General features: G+C 41.2%; 1 protein-coding gene across 17 annotated transcripts in view; it reads left to right on the forward strand.

The window, feature by feature from the left end:
• The window catches only part of RC3H1 (ring finger and CCCH-type domains 1), a 67,987-nt gene that overhangs the window by 41,392 nt on the left and 9,415 nt on the right, over window positions 1–17,180 (forward strand). For 6 of the 17 annotated variants that reach the window (XM_074833062.1, XM_074833061.1, XM_074833065.1 and 3 more), the window contains 10 exons: window positions 2,789–3,070; window positions 3,395–3,612; window positions 6,664–7,040; window positions 8,160–8,291; window positions 8,868–9,038; window positions 12,247–12,457; window positions 13,517–13,607; window positions 13,721–13,856; window positions 15,798–15,968; window positions 16,569–16,684. In XM_074833062.1, the coding sequence (XP_074689163.1) occupies window positions 2,789–3,070; window positions 3,395–3,612; window positions 6,664–7,040; window positions 8,160–8,291; window positions 8,868–9,038; window positions 12,247–12,457; window positions 13,517–13,607; window positions 13,721–13,856; window positions 15,798–15,968; window positions 16,569–16,684 (1,905 nt within the window). Of the gene's footprint in view, window positions 1–2,788; window positions 3,071–3,394; window positions 3,613–6,663; window positions 7,041–8,159; window positions 8,292–8,867; window positions 9,039–12,246; window positions 12,458–13,516; window positions 13,608–13,720; window positions 13,857–15,797; window positions 15,969–16,568; window positions 16,685–17,026; window positions 17,111–17,180 lie in introns of all 17 variants that reach the window. The other 11 variants (XM_074833067.1, XM_074833068.1, XM_074833074.1 and 8 more) reach the window with 5 other exon arrangements.

The following is a 17,180-nucleotide window of genomic DNA, read 5'->3' on the forward strand; positions in this document are numbered from 1 at the left end:
TTTTGGAAACTAGAACAGGTTCTATAAGAGTTAAAAGAAATAAATACAGTGTATTTTATGCAGTGTATATATAACTTCTGACTTGTTTTCTGGGCTAACATCATTCACTTCTTTCAAAGAAAAGGTGCTTTTTTATTTAATCACAAGAAAACTTCAAAGATTTGGACATGGTATGCAGTCTTTTTTTTCTTTCCTTAAAGATCTAAAACTTAAAATATTAATATAGCAGTTCACTGGCTGTATAGCCAGCATGCAGTGCATAGGCGAAACAGGAAGAAAAAAAGAGCTGAGCATGTGGTGTTACAGTGACAAAGGCAGTTATTCAAATGAACAGAGAATAGGACTTTGATATTTGTGTTCTGCAGAAACAGTTGGGGTTTTTCCCCTTTTGTCATGGTATTAAAAAAATGGAGATTGGTAATGCTGGTTTGGATGGTTAATAAGGGTGGTGAGTCAGTATTAGTACCTCTGAACTAGTTGTATGTATCAAGGAGGACGGTTTGTCAGCTTTGCCAGTGGAAGAGGCCTGTTTTATCTGGACTGGCTTGTATGCCTTAGTAATGATCTTGTCCTGGGGTGAGGTGAACGCTTGCTCTGTTCCAGGTTGCAGCGGTTTCTGTAGGTGGTTGGGGAACTTTGAGTTCCAATTCTTCCTTGTACCTTTTATCTTTCCTTAATCCCTTTGAGTAGATACTGCATTAGTGTTGCTGCTTTTAAAAATGGTTAGTATGAATAATATACATTGCTGTTGCTATGTAGTTCCTGCATCTCTATATATAGCTTTAAGTTTGCAGGAAGGTTATGGGGAAGTATGTGGTAATGCCTTAGATAGCAAATTATAATCTAGACTTGCTTAAACAGCAGTTGATTCCCCTTTTGGCAAGGGACGAAGACCCAGTGTGCATGGGCAAATACTAAAATTTTTTAGATATTTTTGTGTCCTGCACATGTGGAGACTGCAATGAAAATCCCTAAAATTTTTCAGAAAAATCCAGAGGGCAGCACTGTGCGACTTTAATTTTTTTCTAAGCATTTTATCTTGGAGGATGCTATATAAACTCTTCCTGTCACCTTGAATGGGTGCCCATACATGTGCACCTGTGCCTCTTGAGCGTGCTGTTGTGTTCTAGATGAATGGGCAGGGATGGCCAGTCTTCCTCATCTTGCAAGTTGTGTCAGGAGTTCAGAGTCAAGAGCCATCAGACACTGCACCTCTAAGAGACCTGATGGGAAACAAATGTCAAAGGAATTGGCAAAGGAGAGCGTGGCAGTGATTTCCCAGTGTCCTGCTGCTGCTTTGCAGGGAGAAACTGGTTTGGGTATTGCGCAGAGTGCCAGAGCAAAGCAGTAAGTTCAGCCTGGGGATCTCCCTTCCACTGGGCTCCGTGTGTCCAGCTGACTTGCATGGCTGGTGTGACATGCCAGAACGTCTTCTGAGCAGCGTATGTTCAGAAAGCTGTAGTCTGTCCCTACTCAAGTGCTTCTGTTTGCAGTGATAGCGTGGTTTGTTTACTCCTTTGTGATGCATTCTGGATGATTCCCACTGTCAACACTATGTAGCTTGAATTTATAGTTTGATTATGTGGGTAAAGATTAATCCAGCCAGGAAATTGGGGTGTTGATGGTGAGTTAGGAAGGTGGCAAGATGATACTCTTACAGATGAACAGCTCAAATCTGTATAGCAAGATAACACTTTGACTCTATCCTCGGTCACATCTGAAAACCAAAACAACAAATAACTCTTTTGCATCTGTTGCATTGCTGTTAATGCTGTGCATGTGGGCAAACATAAAGATTATCTGAAGATGGAGTCATAGAGTTTGACTGCCCTCTTTTTCTACAATAGTGGGTGTGCTTTCCTAGTTGTGTTACTGTTTCACTTGTTAGATAGGATGCAAAAGTGCTGGCTTTAATCCTGTTGAAACCTTCTCACGTAGGAAATGGCCTTTTATTCCACAGTATAAATAGTGGAAACGCTCAGGCCTACAAATATGCCCTCCCACTCGTATTCTGGTATCTGAGCTAGTGGGAGGATGTTTAGTGGAGGACCTTCAACTCTGGAATTTGCTCTCTTCGTTAGTCCAATACCGTCAGTCTGCTGATTTTTGTGGAACATTAGTTAAAAGGCTTATGTTTGTTCAGACATATCAGAAGCAGGTAGATTTTTGGAATTACAGTGTATTCATAGAGTTTTATCTCTGCAATCACTTAATTTATCAAACAACACAAATGGTGTGAGCTGCATTTTGGTATAGTAACCTAAATCTTAAACTGTGCTTTAAAAGATACCACATGCTTGACTTGGCTTATTGTTGGGCAAATGGTGCAAAAGGGAATCTGTTCATCTTTTGTCACTAATTTTCTGATGTTAGTTTCTTCTCTGAATAAAATAGACTTGAATAGTCTGTGATTCTTACTCTGAAGTGTATGTTACTATAGGTAGTATTTTGTGAGGTTTGATTTTGGTTTTCTTCTGTACAGTTGAAGTGCATATATGTACAGGAAATAAGTCTTCAAACTTGCTGTGTGATGTTTAGCTGTGAATTCTTGGTGTACTTGTCATTAAAAATCCATCCTTGTTCTTCTGATTGAAACGGCTACCAACAGTTCAAAGAGCAGTGAAGTTGTAGTCAAGCAGATATTCGTAACAAATTTCTCACAAGCCCACAGGAAACTTGAATTCAAACTTGAAGCTTTTGGTAGCATCTGTGTTTGAAAAATCCTGAAAATGCAAGTGCTTTTATTTTTTTTGTTTCAATTTTTGATGCGTGGTTTCTTTTTCTGAAGATTCCGTAAAATGAACAAGCGTCTGGTTCCCAGAAGACCCCTGAGTGCCTCCCTGGGCCAGCTAAATGAGGTGGGCCTGCCTTCAGGAGCTATCCTCTCGGAGGAAGGGGGAGTGGACTTGCCCAATAGGAAAACTTCTGCACTGCCAAATGGAATTGTGTCAACAGGCAGCACAGTGACGCAACTTATTTCTCGAGGGACTGACTCCGGTTACGAAACTGCTCTGAAGCCAGGGAAGATGGACCATCTGAGTAGCAGTGCCCCTGGATCCCCTCCTGACTTGTACGGGTCTTCCTAAATGTTGTTCAAAGTGCCATGTGTGTAAATATGCAGTAGAAACAAAGTAAATCCATTCTCTAAAAAAGAAACAGAACAGGGTTTTTTGGGGTTGCTTCTGTTTGGTTGGGTTTTTTTAAAGTGATTAAATAGTAGAGTGGAAAACTAAAGCTAAAACTCTAAACTGCTTTACTTCCCTGTTTGCTTGTATTTTAGTTGAAGATGGTGATGTAAGCCTTCAGAAGGTGAAATATAGACAAAGCACAGTGTTTTCGTGTACAGTGTGCTCTATCAGGCCTTAATGAGCAGTTGCATCTTTCTACTTTTTAGGCTGGAATCTGTCCCCAAGAGCTCTATTTCTGCCTTACCTGTGAACCCTCATCCTGTGCCTGCTCGGGCACCAGCAGATCTGCCTTCAGTGTCTGTCACCAAGCAGTTGCAGATGGTACCACGAGGGTCTCAGCTGTATAATACTCAGCAAGCAGATATGTTTTATCAAGATCCTAGAGGAGCGGCCCCACCATTTGAGCCAGCACCCTACCAACAAGGTAAGTTTGAGACCAAGCTCTCTATCTTTCATTTTCATACTGATTTTGTTTCCTTCCTGCTCTGGTGTTTACTTAAGAGCTTAAGTTGGAGTTCTCTTGCATATCACATGGACTGTAGGCACTAATGTGGTGATGGCATAATAAAATGGAAGTTGGCAGGCTTTTTATGACTTGACTGAGGGCTTCAGTGCAAGTGAAAACAGAGGCTTGTATCCATCCAGTGTAGCAAATCCTTCCTCTTTCAGTTCTCTTCAACTAGGTTAGATCAGGGATCTGGTAAGCCTTAATTCAATTTGACTCAGGGAAAATGGAAATAAAGCTTAACCAGCAGAGGGGTTTATGCTTGAGGGGTGAAAGTACTTACATCTTTAGTGAGAAGTGTATGAGTGTTTCAGAAATGTCTGCACATGCATGTGATGGGTAGAGACAACTGAAACTGGAGAAGGGCTGAGCACAAAAAAGAAAACATTATAAAAAAGGAAATAAGAGGAGAAGTCTTAAGTATAAAGAGACGAAGAAGAGAAAGATAATATTGAAGAGGATTAAAAAGTATGGCTATATGCAAAGACAGGGAATGATTCTTAGGCAACATAAGATTGGAGAGAGAAATGACATAGTGACATTAATGTGGAAGAAAAATAAGGAATGAAAGACTGAAAGTAGTGGAAAGAAGAAGAAAAAGCCCTAGAAAGGAAAGGCAGGGGGGACACAGCATATTTGAGAAAGTTGCAGAGCATTTTGAAGGAAAAAAATATTACATTCAATTATTGTGTGCAAATGAATATCTGAGTTGTCCATAAAATTTGATGCACACGTTGTTAATGATGTGCACATATTTGTGCGTATTTTTAAATTATCCAGAGATCTGAGATAAGTTACTGAAATCTTCATATAACTAGGAGGTGGAGATGTGATCTTAGAAGTCTTTGGTGATTCACAGTATTGAAATTTCCTTCCACTGTTCAAGAGGTAGAACAAATCTTTAGATACCTTTTAAATTCTAGTTAATCCAATTTTCTTTACACAGGTAGTGGCTCTGATATGTTGGGACAAACCGCATTTTAGTTGCGTGGATAAAGATGTACAGGCTAATCTTCAGTTTACTTTTTAGGTCTTGTCTAGCTGTCCTAGTTTTGGCTGGGATAGAGTTAACTTTCTTCCTAGGAGCTGGTACAGTGCTGTAGTTTGGATTCAGAGTGAGAATAATGTTGATAACACAGGGGTGTTTTAGTTGTCACTACGTAGTGCTTATCCTAAATTAAGGATTTTTCCGTTTCCCATGCTCTGCCAGCATGGAAGAAGCTGGGAGGGAGCGTGGCCAGGACAGCTGACCCGAAGTAGCCAAAGGGCTCTTCCATACCACGGGGCCTCATGCCCAGTATATGAACTGGGGGGGGCGGATCACTGCTCTGGCGTCGGTCAGCGGGTGGTGAGCAGTGGCATCGTGTGTCACTTGTCTTGGGTTTTATTTCTCTCTCTTTTTGTTATATTCCTTTTCATTACTATTATTATTGTTGTTTTATTGTTGTTATCTGTCGTGGTTTGGGCAACTGAGTACCACACAGTGCTTTTCTCATCTCTTCCCCCGCCCCACCACTGGGAAGGAGAAAATGAATCAAAAGCTCAAGAATGGAGATAAGGACAGAGAGGGGTCACTCACCCATTAGTGGTCACAGGCAGAAGACAGGCTTGTTAGGGGAAGAAAAAAAAAGACATCAGTTTAATTCAGAACACTAACAACAATGATACTTAACAGACAGAATGGAGCAGTGAGAAGTGTTACCATATCTTAAAAACACCTCCCCCCACCCCTCCCTTCTTCCAGGGCTCAGCTTTGTTCCCGATATCTCTACCTCCTCCTTTCCTCCCCCAGCGGTGCAGAGGATGGGGGGTGCAGTCAGTCCTATGCTTCTTCCTCCAGGGAGGAGGGGGAAGCACTCCTCTGCATTCTTCCCCCTGCTCCAGGTGGCATCCCTTTCACGGGAGACAGTCCTCCACGAACTCTCTCCACTGTGAGTCCTCCTCATGGGATACATTCTTCTCGAGATGCTCCAGTGTGGGTCACCTCCACATGTTGCAGTTCTCCTAGCACAGAACTACAACAGCAGGGACTTCTTCCCACAGAGCCCCAGTGGTCCTCCACAGGCAAATCTCTGCTCCTCCAGTGACCTTCATGGGTGGCAGGGGGGCGACCTTGCAGTATCACCATGGGATACAGCTGGGGGTTGTCTCTGCTCCAGTGCACCCCTCTGCCCTTCCTCCTCCTTCCTTCAGCTGACCTCAGTGTTCACAGAGATGTCTTTCTCATAACACCTCCTCACAAGTCCCCCAATCCCCTCAGGTTCCCCTTTGTTATCACAGAGGGGCCACTGTCCCTAATTGTCCCAGCCTTGGCCAGAGGCAGGTCCCACTTGGAGTCAGGGGAGCTTCAAGAAGCCTCTTGCAGGGGACCACCGCTGTAGCCCCCTCCCCTGCTACTAAGAAACCCTGCCACACAAACCCAGCACATTTATCACATTTTAGTTTAGTTATTAAAATGTTCTTATCTCAACCCACGAGCTTTACTTTTTTTCAATTATCCTCACTGTCCCACTGGGATGGGGAGGGAGCGTGCCAGCAGCTGCATGGTGCTTAATTGCTGGCTGGGGTCAAACCACACACTAGCTAAAAGCATTCATATCAATCTGTGGAGACATTCTAGTGAATTATTCCTATTTGGTATGCTAGCAGGACTTCTGTGGCACCTGTGGTGGGCTCAGTCTCACCACCTCTTCTCCAGCTACTGTGACCTTTATACCTTGCTGGTTTCTTATTTAGATAATTAAACAGTGTCACTTGAGCTTTGGATCAGCTTTTGCTTTTTCAAGGTTTTCTGTGCTTAATTTTGGAGTAGAAATACCACTGGGGACAAACAACAAATGTGAATTAATTTATGCCATTCTCTTTGTGATACTTCTAGACTGGAGTATTTGAAATAACTCATTTTTGTGGACAGCTGTGATAATCGCTTTCTGTATCTTGTTTGTGTTTTTTCCTCTTGCCTTATTTCAGGAGTTTACTATCCTACTCAGTCCATGTCTCGCTTTGTCCGACCTCCTCCATCAGCTCCTGAACCTGGTCCACCTTACCTAGACCATTACCCACCCTACCTTCAGGACCGTGTGGTGAGCCCCCAGTACACGCAGCCGCAGCAGTATCCTCCGATGGGACAACCCATCTACCCGCCGCACTACGACAGCCGTCGCGTCTATCCCCCTGTCCAGCCGTATCAGCGAGAGGAGATAGTCCGAGGAAGCCCTGTACCCATTGAAATTCCACAAGCAGCTGTACCTTCCTACGTACCTGAATCCAGAGACAGATACCAGCAAACAGAGGGTTATTGCCCAGTGGCTCCACACATCAGTCAGATCAGACCTTCATGCCACAGGGTATGGTTTTTATAGTGCGTTTTTGTTTGAGAGAGAAAATATAAGCTGCTTGAAGTTGAATATTTTTGTAGTAAGGTGATGGTTTTTATGCAGAATTAGAAGTTTGAACTTAAGGGGTGCTTTTGACAAAGCTGATCAAAAACTGGAAGGCAGTTTAGTTACTGATCAACTCTACAATTGTAATGATGTTAATGTGTAAAAGAGCGGGCTGCTACTTAGTGCTCAAAGTACAAAAGCATTGTAGTTAAGTTTGGAAGTCTCGTATGGTCCTGACTTCTCCCAACAAAGATTAGGCTGGAGAGGACCACTCTCTTTCTAGCGCAGATTAAATACAGTGTGTGCAAACAATCGTGTGTGCGTTCTCATACTGCCCATCTCTGCACCTAAACAAATAAATATGCAGATATACATCCTTTGATAAGGGAACTAAAAATTCTGCTCTTCCAAATTTTCTCTACTTTAAGATTGCTAGCTGGAGGGTCTTCCTAGAAGTGTACAAACTTGTTTTGGTGAATCACCAGCTGGAATTGAGTCCTGTAGAATATTAGGTTCTATGTAGCTGTCGTTCAGATTAAAGGCTCTGAATCATATTGCTGAGTCCAGCGAGCATTTTTAACGTAGCTTATATAGATTTATCTGGTTTGATTTTGACACATTTATGGGATGTTTAGTTCTATTGCAAAATGAATAACAAATGCAAACTAACTGTGACTAGGTTATGATCTGTAGGGCTCTACCACTTCCCCCATATGACTGAAATGGGGACTTGCCATGCTGGAACATGTTCCAGTGGAAACGGCTTTGCCAGGTTGGAACACGATCGTGTTGAGCTACCTGTGAGCTAAAAGATTAGTAGTTTTAAAGTTAGAAACACTGGGTTAGTTGAGGATCTAAGCAGTTTTAGGCAAATAACATTTCTTACCTTTGGAGTGTCTTGAACTAACATTCTGGCCAGTGTAGGAACATGCATGTCCTGTATTAAACATGAAAGTTAACAGATAAGTAATGATCACTTTGTTAAAGTCTGTTATTGTAATGATACTGTCTATTCACTGTATTGTCCTTTTTTTGAAGTATATGTTTGCCGTATTTTGTAACGTATTTCTGTCTTCATTTCAGCCTCATCCCAGCCTAGATGAACTTCACCGACGAAGAAAAGAGATCATGGCCCAGCTAGAAGAGAGGAAGGTGATTTCTCCACCTCCTTTTGCACCGTCACCAACCTTGCCTCATCCGTTTCATTCGGAGGAGGTAAGCATATTTTGAAAAAAATGTGACTTACTACCATGTTTAGAAAATATTTCAGAATTTGTGTGTGCTGATAGGTGAAGACAACAAGAAAATAAGAAGAGTACAGTGTTGGTAAGTGGGGCGGGGGGGCGTAGGTTTTGTGCTCATGGTATAGTCTCCAGTGTCTCACATGAGGTGTTGATTCTCTGATCTATCACTGATCCTAAGCTATCTGCTTTTGGTGCAACTTAGAGAATTGGTTTTGAGCCATTATTAATTGAAGCAGTCCTCACAGTTACTGGACTTTGCTTCATTTGCTCCTGATATGTTTAGAATGAAGTAACAGCTTGATAGAGGTTTATTTTTTTTTTAACCAAGGTCAAAATATCACTTTCACACAGGCCAAGTGAAAGTCAGCGCTGGGAGTGTAGCCAGCTGATCTGAATTTCACACATTTCATGCTTGCCGTGGCCCAATTCCAGATGGTGATGTGTCCGATAAAACATAATCCTGGTGATGTTTTTCTTCAAGTTCACTGTTGTTGAACTAAGTAACGGTGACTGTGAAGCTGCTTCTTCCCTTCACTTACAGAACCAGATTTTTGTTTTTGTACAGTACTTGGATGAAGACCTGAAGGTAGCTGGGAAATACAAAGGAAATGACTACAGCCAGTACTCTCCCTGGTCCTGTGACACCATCGGCTCCTACATTGGAACCAAAGATGCAAAACCCAAAGATGTCGTGGCAGCGAGGAGTGTGGAGATGGCGGTATGTAGGGATTAGGGGAACACAGCAGAAAAGTTGATACTTCAGTTAGTTGGGAGGAACGCTTTTGTTTGCTTTCCAGGATGATGGCAGTGCTTGTATTTAAGCTCAAAAGTGCATTGCAGTCAAAGAATGCATTTGCAAGTGTGCAGTGCTTTGTTTTCAAAGTTATGAACTGTCCTACACCTGCGTAGATGTTTTAAAATTCTGGGTACAGATGCAGGCTGACCACTCTGCTCTAAAGCCATGGATAGCAAAAGATGTTTGGCCATGATTCTTTACACTTACTTGAAATCCAAAATTGACTCTGTTGGCAGCTTGTTGATTAAACATGTCCATCTGTTGCTTCCTGTACTTCTTTCTGTCAGAGGGAGGTGCTGTAACTTAACTTTGTGCTATTAATTCCTTTTAAGGTGATTGTTACCGCTGTTACCGGCGTTACTAGTTTTTACTTGAATGACTCTTCGTGATTTGTGACCACAAGAATATCCTAAACTTGCATGAAGCTCTTGAGAGAAGCATAGTCATAACATAATTACTAGGCTGATTCTTCTTGAGGGCAATTTCTGACTTTATGCTGTGCTTATTCAGTCCTTCACCAAAGCCGTGGGTGTCTGGCTGTGATCTTACTTTGTGCTGCTTTTTTTTGCTAGGTCAGTGCAAAAAACAGGACTGTGCTAGGGTGTCACTATTGGGAGTCAAGACTGTAGAAGAAAAGAAATAGGATTCTGAAATACCACCACTACTTGTGTTTCTTCGTAACATTTAAACATTGCTCAAAAGCAAGAAGTAGGCTGGTAGCCCATGTGAGTAGGAAGACATTCAGGTCTTCAAGAAAAAGGACTGTTTAGTCTGAGGGACTGTTTTGCAGAGCTGCATCTGTGTTTTTTCCTTCACCTCCCATCTGCAAAGTTGTTCTATCATCTTTTGTTTATATATTGTCACTGTCATGGTGACCTTTCTTTGTCTAATAAGGGGAAGGGGAAGAAATTTCTATCCAGAACTTATTCTTCTGTGGACAGGTGCTTACCTATTGCAATCCCTTAACTAAATCGTAGGATTTTTCTGTCCAGCTTCTCTTTGCCCTGTTTCCCCTCTGCCTCATTGGAACTGAATGCCAGACAGCTTCTGTCCACTGAATTGCTTTACTGTAAGACCTCGAAGGCACTGTGTGAAATGGGAGCGAAAAGGCAGCTTTCTCCCAGAAAAAGCAGAGCAAGAAAAGGCATTTCATCTGCAGCTCTGCATTTGTTACGTGTCTTTTTGCTGTCAGTCCTACACAGTGTGTTTGCCTTGAGTCATAACATTGTCACATTTGACCTGGGGAATTACTGAGATTACTTGGAATCAGCTTATTGCTGTCCAAGTGGCAGCGTTCCGGAACCAGCAAGCAACTCTTGTGTTTCATTCCTGCTGCTAGAGAACTGCAAAGAAACTAGGAGTCAATTAGGAGAAGTAACAGGGTTCTAGAGAAGCAGCCTTCTTTTTTCATTGCTATACAAAGTATTCTTCTGCCCCAGAGCTAGTTTTCATATAAGTAAATAGGATCTCTGCTGCTCTTCAGTTTTTGTCTCCTCCCAGGAAAAACTTCCCAGGAGACCTTCACTGTGGATGGCAAGTGAATGAATTCTTCCTTTTTTTTTTATTGTTTATAAGAGATTCCTTTTTTCAAGGATAAGAATGGTATCATCTGAGAGTGCATAATGCTGTATTTTATGCAGATGGCATTGCAACTTTTCTATGTTCTATCCCCTACTCAATAAATGGAAATAAATTAAAAGTGGTACTTATCATCCTATGGACTCGAGATTAAAATGTCATCCTTTTCAGAATTCCAGAGTAGAGGTTGTCTAATGCCTCTTCCAATTTCAACATGCTACATTTCTTGAGTTTAGCTTCCAACACAGTTGTGACTGCCACTTTCACCCCTTTATTCCTGCCTTAGCTATGTTATCTAGTCTCTTTCTAGCAAACCTTACCCTCACTGAAAGCTTGCAGAGTTTTATTTTAATTTTAGACTGTACTGAAATTTTCAGGCTTTAGCCAGGCTCCTCTTTGTGTAGTAGCCCTGCTTACCTTGTTCTTTTTGCTGTACACAGCACTGTGCTACAGTTTTTAGCAAAGTCTTAACTCGATTTTGGCAGTTCTTACTGTGTTACACTTTCTGGCAGCCAACAGATAGCTTTCCCATTTAACTAAGCATTTTTCCCATTTCTTTTTAAATTGAGTCTGTTTATTTCTGTTACCATTTTGTGTTTATCTGGATGTGGTGATTATTTGGAGGGAAGGGGTTTTTTTGGTGGGGTTTTTTTTTTGGTTTATCTCTTTTGTGCTGAGGAAGCTTTTTTTAAAATTAATTTTTATTCCTGGGAACAACCCATTGACTTCAGTTTTTAAGTTACTCACTCCAGGTGACTTCTCCCATAACTGGCCTAACTTTATCTCAAAAAAAAGCTTTGATAAAAATTTTTATGATAATCTGTTGTTTCTTCTTCTAAGTAAGTTAAGTCAAATTGACTTATCCTGCTAAAACAAACTTGTTTCCTGTGCCCATCTTTTCCTTTGTGGCTGCTTGGCAAAGTTCTCTGAGTAGAGAGAGAACATTTTATCTGTTCATTTGTTGACCCATTAAGGTGTTCGAGCCTGAAGCTGAGTTAGAAACCAGGATGTTCCAAGCAGTAGTACTAGTTAATGAAAAATGTGCCTGGAAAGATGTGCTAGGCATGTCCAAATAAGTGCTGTACTGAATAATTCCCATTTTGAGTCATCTGCAGGCTGTCAACATGAGATAGTTCTTAACACAAGGCTTCAGAGCAATTTCTTTTGACTTTCGAAGGAGTATGTATCCCTCAGAGATGCCCACTGATCTCCTCTTTGATTTTATTCTGGAGTCTTTTTCTCCTTCTGTCCCATTAGACTTCCTCTGTCTTAATTTTCTTCTGCTGCTGCTCCCTTCTCTTGGATTTGTTCACAATTAATCATGCAACTGTTTCACTGTGGTGGTAGTAATGGTTATCTTGAGTTAGACCATTAAAGAGACTTCAGCTTACAGTGGAGTTAGAAACTGAAGAATAGGAAGACTAGTTGAAGGATGGATGGAATAGAGGATACAGGAGAGACTCACAGTATTGGTATCAGCTTGTTGTAAAAGGAATGTGGTTTTGTTCATTTCTGAATAAGTTTTTGACTGCCTTTTCCATATCTTGTGTAGAACGTAGATAGTAAAGCCATGCGTGACCAGCGATTAGACATGCAGCGAAGAGCAGCAGAGACTGGTGATGATGACCTCATTCCATTTGGAGACCGACCAACTGTGTCGAGATTTGGGGCTATCTCTCGTACTTCCAAAGCGATGTACCAGAATTCTGGTCCCATGCAGGCCATGGCAGTTCAGGGAGCTACCACCAAATCAATTATTTCAGGTACAATGTGTGCTCTTGGATTTTGCTAGCTGTTGCTATTTTCTTTGGTGCTACAACTTAACTTGTTTCTTGTCTTAGAAATGTAGATGAGTATGTATGTTATGCCACTAACAATAACTCTGGGTAGCGTTGCAGAAAAAGGCTGCCACTGCTTTCTGTTCCATGGACGGGTTTGTGCACACATAGTGTATATGTTAGTGGCTTGTTACTGTTTGGAAAAAGTTATTTTGTTCTGCTGGTCCCTCTGAGATCAGGATTCTTTTAAATCTGTTGTAATAGAATCCAGAAACTTAGTGCTTTCTCAAATATATAATGCAAAACCATCATAACGAAGTACTGCACTGCACTCCTACTTTATGGGTAGTTACTGCTGCAAGCTTAATGCGGCCATTGTTTTGTGTACTGTTAGACAAAGCAAATAAAGTAGAAACAGTTCATTTTTTACACATCTATTTTCTAATTACATGTATAGTGTGGCTGTATATCTTACTCCAACAGATGGTCTGTTTCTTAAGGTGCACTGAATAATCTTAAGAAGAGACTTAATTATATTCCCCCAAACTTCCTTCTAGATTTTTTTCAGGAGTTAACTGCTGAAACCTTATTTGCTTAATTCAAGCAGTAACTTTCTAGATTTTATCACAGGTAGAACTTTGTCTTCCCTGAAAGCTTAATTCTCAAACTGGTGTTAGCTATGTATCTTGGAATTACCAATCAACTCTCAAATCTTTTAGGAACTTAAGTAGTAAAAATAATTGCTCTCACAGTGGCTGTAAGTTTGGTTTTATGTCCCTCTCTCCCTGGGTGAAGTCCTTTACAATCTCAGACTCTGGAAGGCTTTCATAAATCTTGCGGACATGTAGGAAGAGTCATGCATTATGCACATGAGACTATTCACGCGTAGTATTTCTGTCTTCATTTCAGCAGAAGAAACGTTAGACTTCACTCTTAGAGGGCTGGCCTTTCTGGTTATTTTCTAATGTCCGTCTAATGTGTGTGGCTGAACTACTTGATAGTTTTGTAGTAATGCAACATGGTTTCCTTTGTGTTCACTGCCAGACTACAACCCTTATGGAACTCACGGTGGCTGGGGAGGCTCTCCATATTCTCCTCATCAGAATATACCTTCTCAGGGACGCTTCAGCGACAGGTAGGATTGCTTTATTTTTTCTTTGCCTTTTTCTAAATTTTCTTTATTTTTTCCTGTGCCAGCATAAAGCTTCTTTTGGAAATCTCCTTATTTTGGCTTTTCTGATCCCAAAGGGAGAGACTGTCCATGTCGGATGTGGCTGGTCATGGGAAACAGTTGCCCTCAGCTGAACGAGAGCAGCAGCTGCGCATGGAGCTGCAGCAAGTAGACCACCAGATTAGCCAGCAGACACAAATGCGAGGACTAGAGGTTGGTACCAACATTTGGAAGAGTGACGAGGGGCGGTATGGAGAGAGATGAAGCTGGTAAAGCTGTCTTTTTGTGTGTTGATCTTGATGGTAGTGATATTAGTAACAATAATTAATTCTGTGATGCCAGGCATCAGGACTATGGTACAAGTGTAAACCTCTCTGCTTAGCAGCAGAAACTTCTCTGCACTTCACGTGCAAATCAACGTCATACTTGAATCTGCACTCTGTGCTCGTTCATATTTGCTTTCATTCTCTCTCACTTACTCCCCCTCTCTGTTCATCTGCCTACTCAGAGGCAAACTTGTGGTGTAGATACCTGTTTCTCTGGGCTTTACTGCCGTTGGAAATGCCTGATTTTATGTACAGAAAGCTGTGACCTTCATCCGTTTCATGTTTGGCTTTGTCTTGTACCCGTTTCTTCCTAAATAGCGCAAGCCACAAGAGTCAAGAAAATCAATATTAAAGCTTAGAAGAAATGTAGCCACTTGGAACATGAGGAAAGATGGGAGTCTGCATTTGTAAAAGAATTAATAAGCTCAAATCTTTGTATTTTGTGACACAGAAGGAGAAATGTCAAGGCATAATGAAAGAATTGTTTTAGCAAAGCTTTAGTTACTTTTTTTTTCCTCCTAGGAAAGATCAGTAAATATTTACCAGAAAACTATTCTAGGTACCTCAGTAACTGTTCATATTCATGTTTTCCCAGAAGGAATCACTATAAGTAGTGGATAGCAGCTTCTGCTGAAGCTGTGGTTACCTAAGAACACACATTAAAGAGGAGAGTTACTACAAATTAGTTGTAAGAGCTCACAATTTTTACGTTACAGCAGCAGTTACAAGTAGTATGTGTTTCTTAGTTACTTGAAACATAACTTGTGTTCTTGTGCTCTTGTTTGGGAACAAGAGGAGAAAATGTTTTAAATCTTGCATGTCTGCCTTTGCCATAATAGAAAAGTATTGGAAAGTTGCAAAACCTGTAAGTGGCCTGCCTCTCCTGCTCATTATTGTTGTGATTGTGTCAATCCTACATAGTTGTGTTTTGTGCCTTGATTTTACCATAGTTTGAATTTGCCAGAACTAATTGGTTGTTTTGAGTAATAACAGCTTTCAGTTTCTCTTGTGTTCAAAGCTGCAAGCAGATACTTGAAATCAGGAGGCTTTATTGATTCACCTGTTACAAGGTTGTAGCAATCGCTTAATTCAGTCAGAGCATGAACTAGATGGTGTTGTTTTTTTTTCTTCAAATGAACGAGCATTTCTACTTGAAGACCAGCCAGATGTTCAGTTATGTAGAGCAGTAGATAGTGTGTTTAAATGCAGAGCACACACTTACAGACCTGATTCCAAAGTATTAGCAGATTTTTTTGGAGTGGCTGACACAGCTACTGCTTTTACTTGGCTGCTAGTAACTTGCAGCTTGTGAATGACAGTAGTCACTTGCCCCTCTGTTCCTGTGCTTCCTCATCTGTGTCAGTAGAGAACTTCATACCGACATCCACGTCTCTCAAAGTATTTTATATGCTTTAGTAATAATTCTGGCTCTACTGTAGAATTGGATAAATTCTACTACTTTAAAGCAGCAGATTTGCTTATCTGTTGTTACCTTTCGTTCAACAAATAGCTCACAAAGAGGAGTGGTTTTGTTCATGTGTTTAATCTTAGTTTTGAGAAGGGAGCGGTATATGGGGAAAACCCGTGCAAATTTGTTACAGTAAAAGGTATTTAACGCTGCTTGTTTAAAAGTGAAAAGACTTGTCTGCATGTAAAAAAATGTTTAAACTTGCATTGGAAGTGTTTTCAATTGAGACCTTGTTAAGCATGGAGAGAAAAGGCCTTGGTTTTGCAAAGAAGCAATACTTGAGAGTTATGGCTTAGAGCTCTTTCTGTGCTTGGTGTGTTGTGTGCTCAGTTGTGTATGTGCTTGGCTTTATGCATTTAGGCTGTTAGTAACAGGCTGCTGTTGCAGAGGGAGGCGACTACCCTGGCAGGCCAACCACAGCCCCCACCCCCACCTCCCAAGTGGCCTGGGATGATCTCAAGTGAACAGCTGAGCTTGGAGCTACACCAGGTGGAAAGGGAAATTGGGAAGAGAACCCGGGAGCTGAGCATGGTGAGTGCCCTGGGGGTGGGAGGCACAGAGGTGGAGTGGAGAGCCCTGTAGCTGGCTGCAGCCCTTTCACCCTGGCAAAGAGGCTCTCTGCTGGATGACCGCAGCTGGAGTCATCCATCTTCTTCTTCACCTCTTTATTCTTCAAAACCTCCTGAGAAGTTTTTTGATTCTTCTTCATGAAGAATTTTAATTCCAGCCACTTTAAAATACTCTGCTGTTACTTTGTCGCCATTTGAAAAGCGTGGCGCTGAATTTGTTGAAAACTATGAATTGTCTCCAAGGTCACTGTGCCATCTGTAAACTGCTTTAACATAGAAAACATCTTCTGCGGGTACAGGCTAGCATTCAGAAGTCTGTGTGCTGTTACAGTCTATGGTCTTTGCTTGTTGTTACAAGAATCATCCTTTCCTTTCGGGAAATACTGTGTCCTGAGAGGATGAGCATATCTTACTGAGTCTGTTCTCTTGTCTCATGGCTTTTGTGGGTTACACTGTATGACTCCAATTCACAGGCCTTCACCGTCGGTCCCAAAGGATGAAGTCTCAATTTCTTTTAACACAGTGTTAAAGAATTTTTCTTCTTTTTTTTTTTTTTTTAAAGGAGAGTCAGTCTTCACTGGATATAAAAAACAAACTGGGCACCACTAAACAGACAGAAAATGGACAATTAGAACCGCAAAGCAAGGTTCCAGCTGAGGACCTCGCACTGACATTCAGGTAACATGGGCCTTCAACCTTTCTTTGTGTAACAGAAGAATGACTTAATCAGGCTTGTTCTCCAGTATATGAATAATACCCCTTGCCTCAGGTTGTCTCTGATGTGGAAGCATCTACTTGGAAAAGATTGTACAAATAAAGTTTTTTATAGTGCAAGCATTAATTAATGGCCATTTCAGCTGACAAGTAGGTGAGTGGAATGAGACTGTATTTCAGTTAACACAACAGAAGAATTTCAACATTTGTTAAGACAAAAAGTACATCTAGTCAATATTGGATGATTAGTAGGGAGAGCAGGAGATGAACAACAACCATAAAAGAAATCTTTATCTGCTGTTTTAGTTTCAAAGAAAAGAAATGTTCCAAATGTGAGAGGAAAGTTATTCCATCCTGCTAAGGTTTGTGATGTGGAAGTTGTCTAGGAAGGTATGTAACTTTGAAAAAAGTTCACTTTTATTTGTAGGCAGTAATCTTTATCTGTGTAAATGCTGGAATT

The sequence above is a fragment of the Strix aluco genome, chromosome 8 (genome assembly GCF_031877795.1).
Source record: "Strix aluco isolate bStrAlu1 chromosome 8, bStrAlu1.hap1, whole genome shotgun sequence".
NCBI classification, from domain to species: Eukaryota; Metazoa; Chordata; class Aves; order Strigiformes; family Strigidae; genus Strix; species Strix aluco.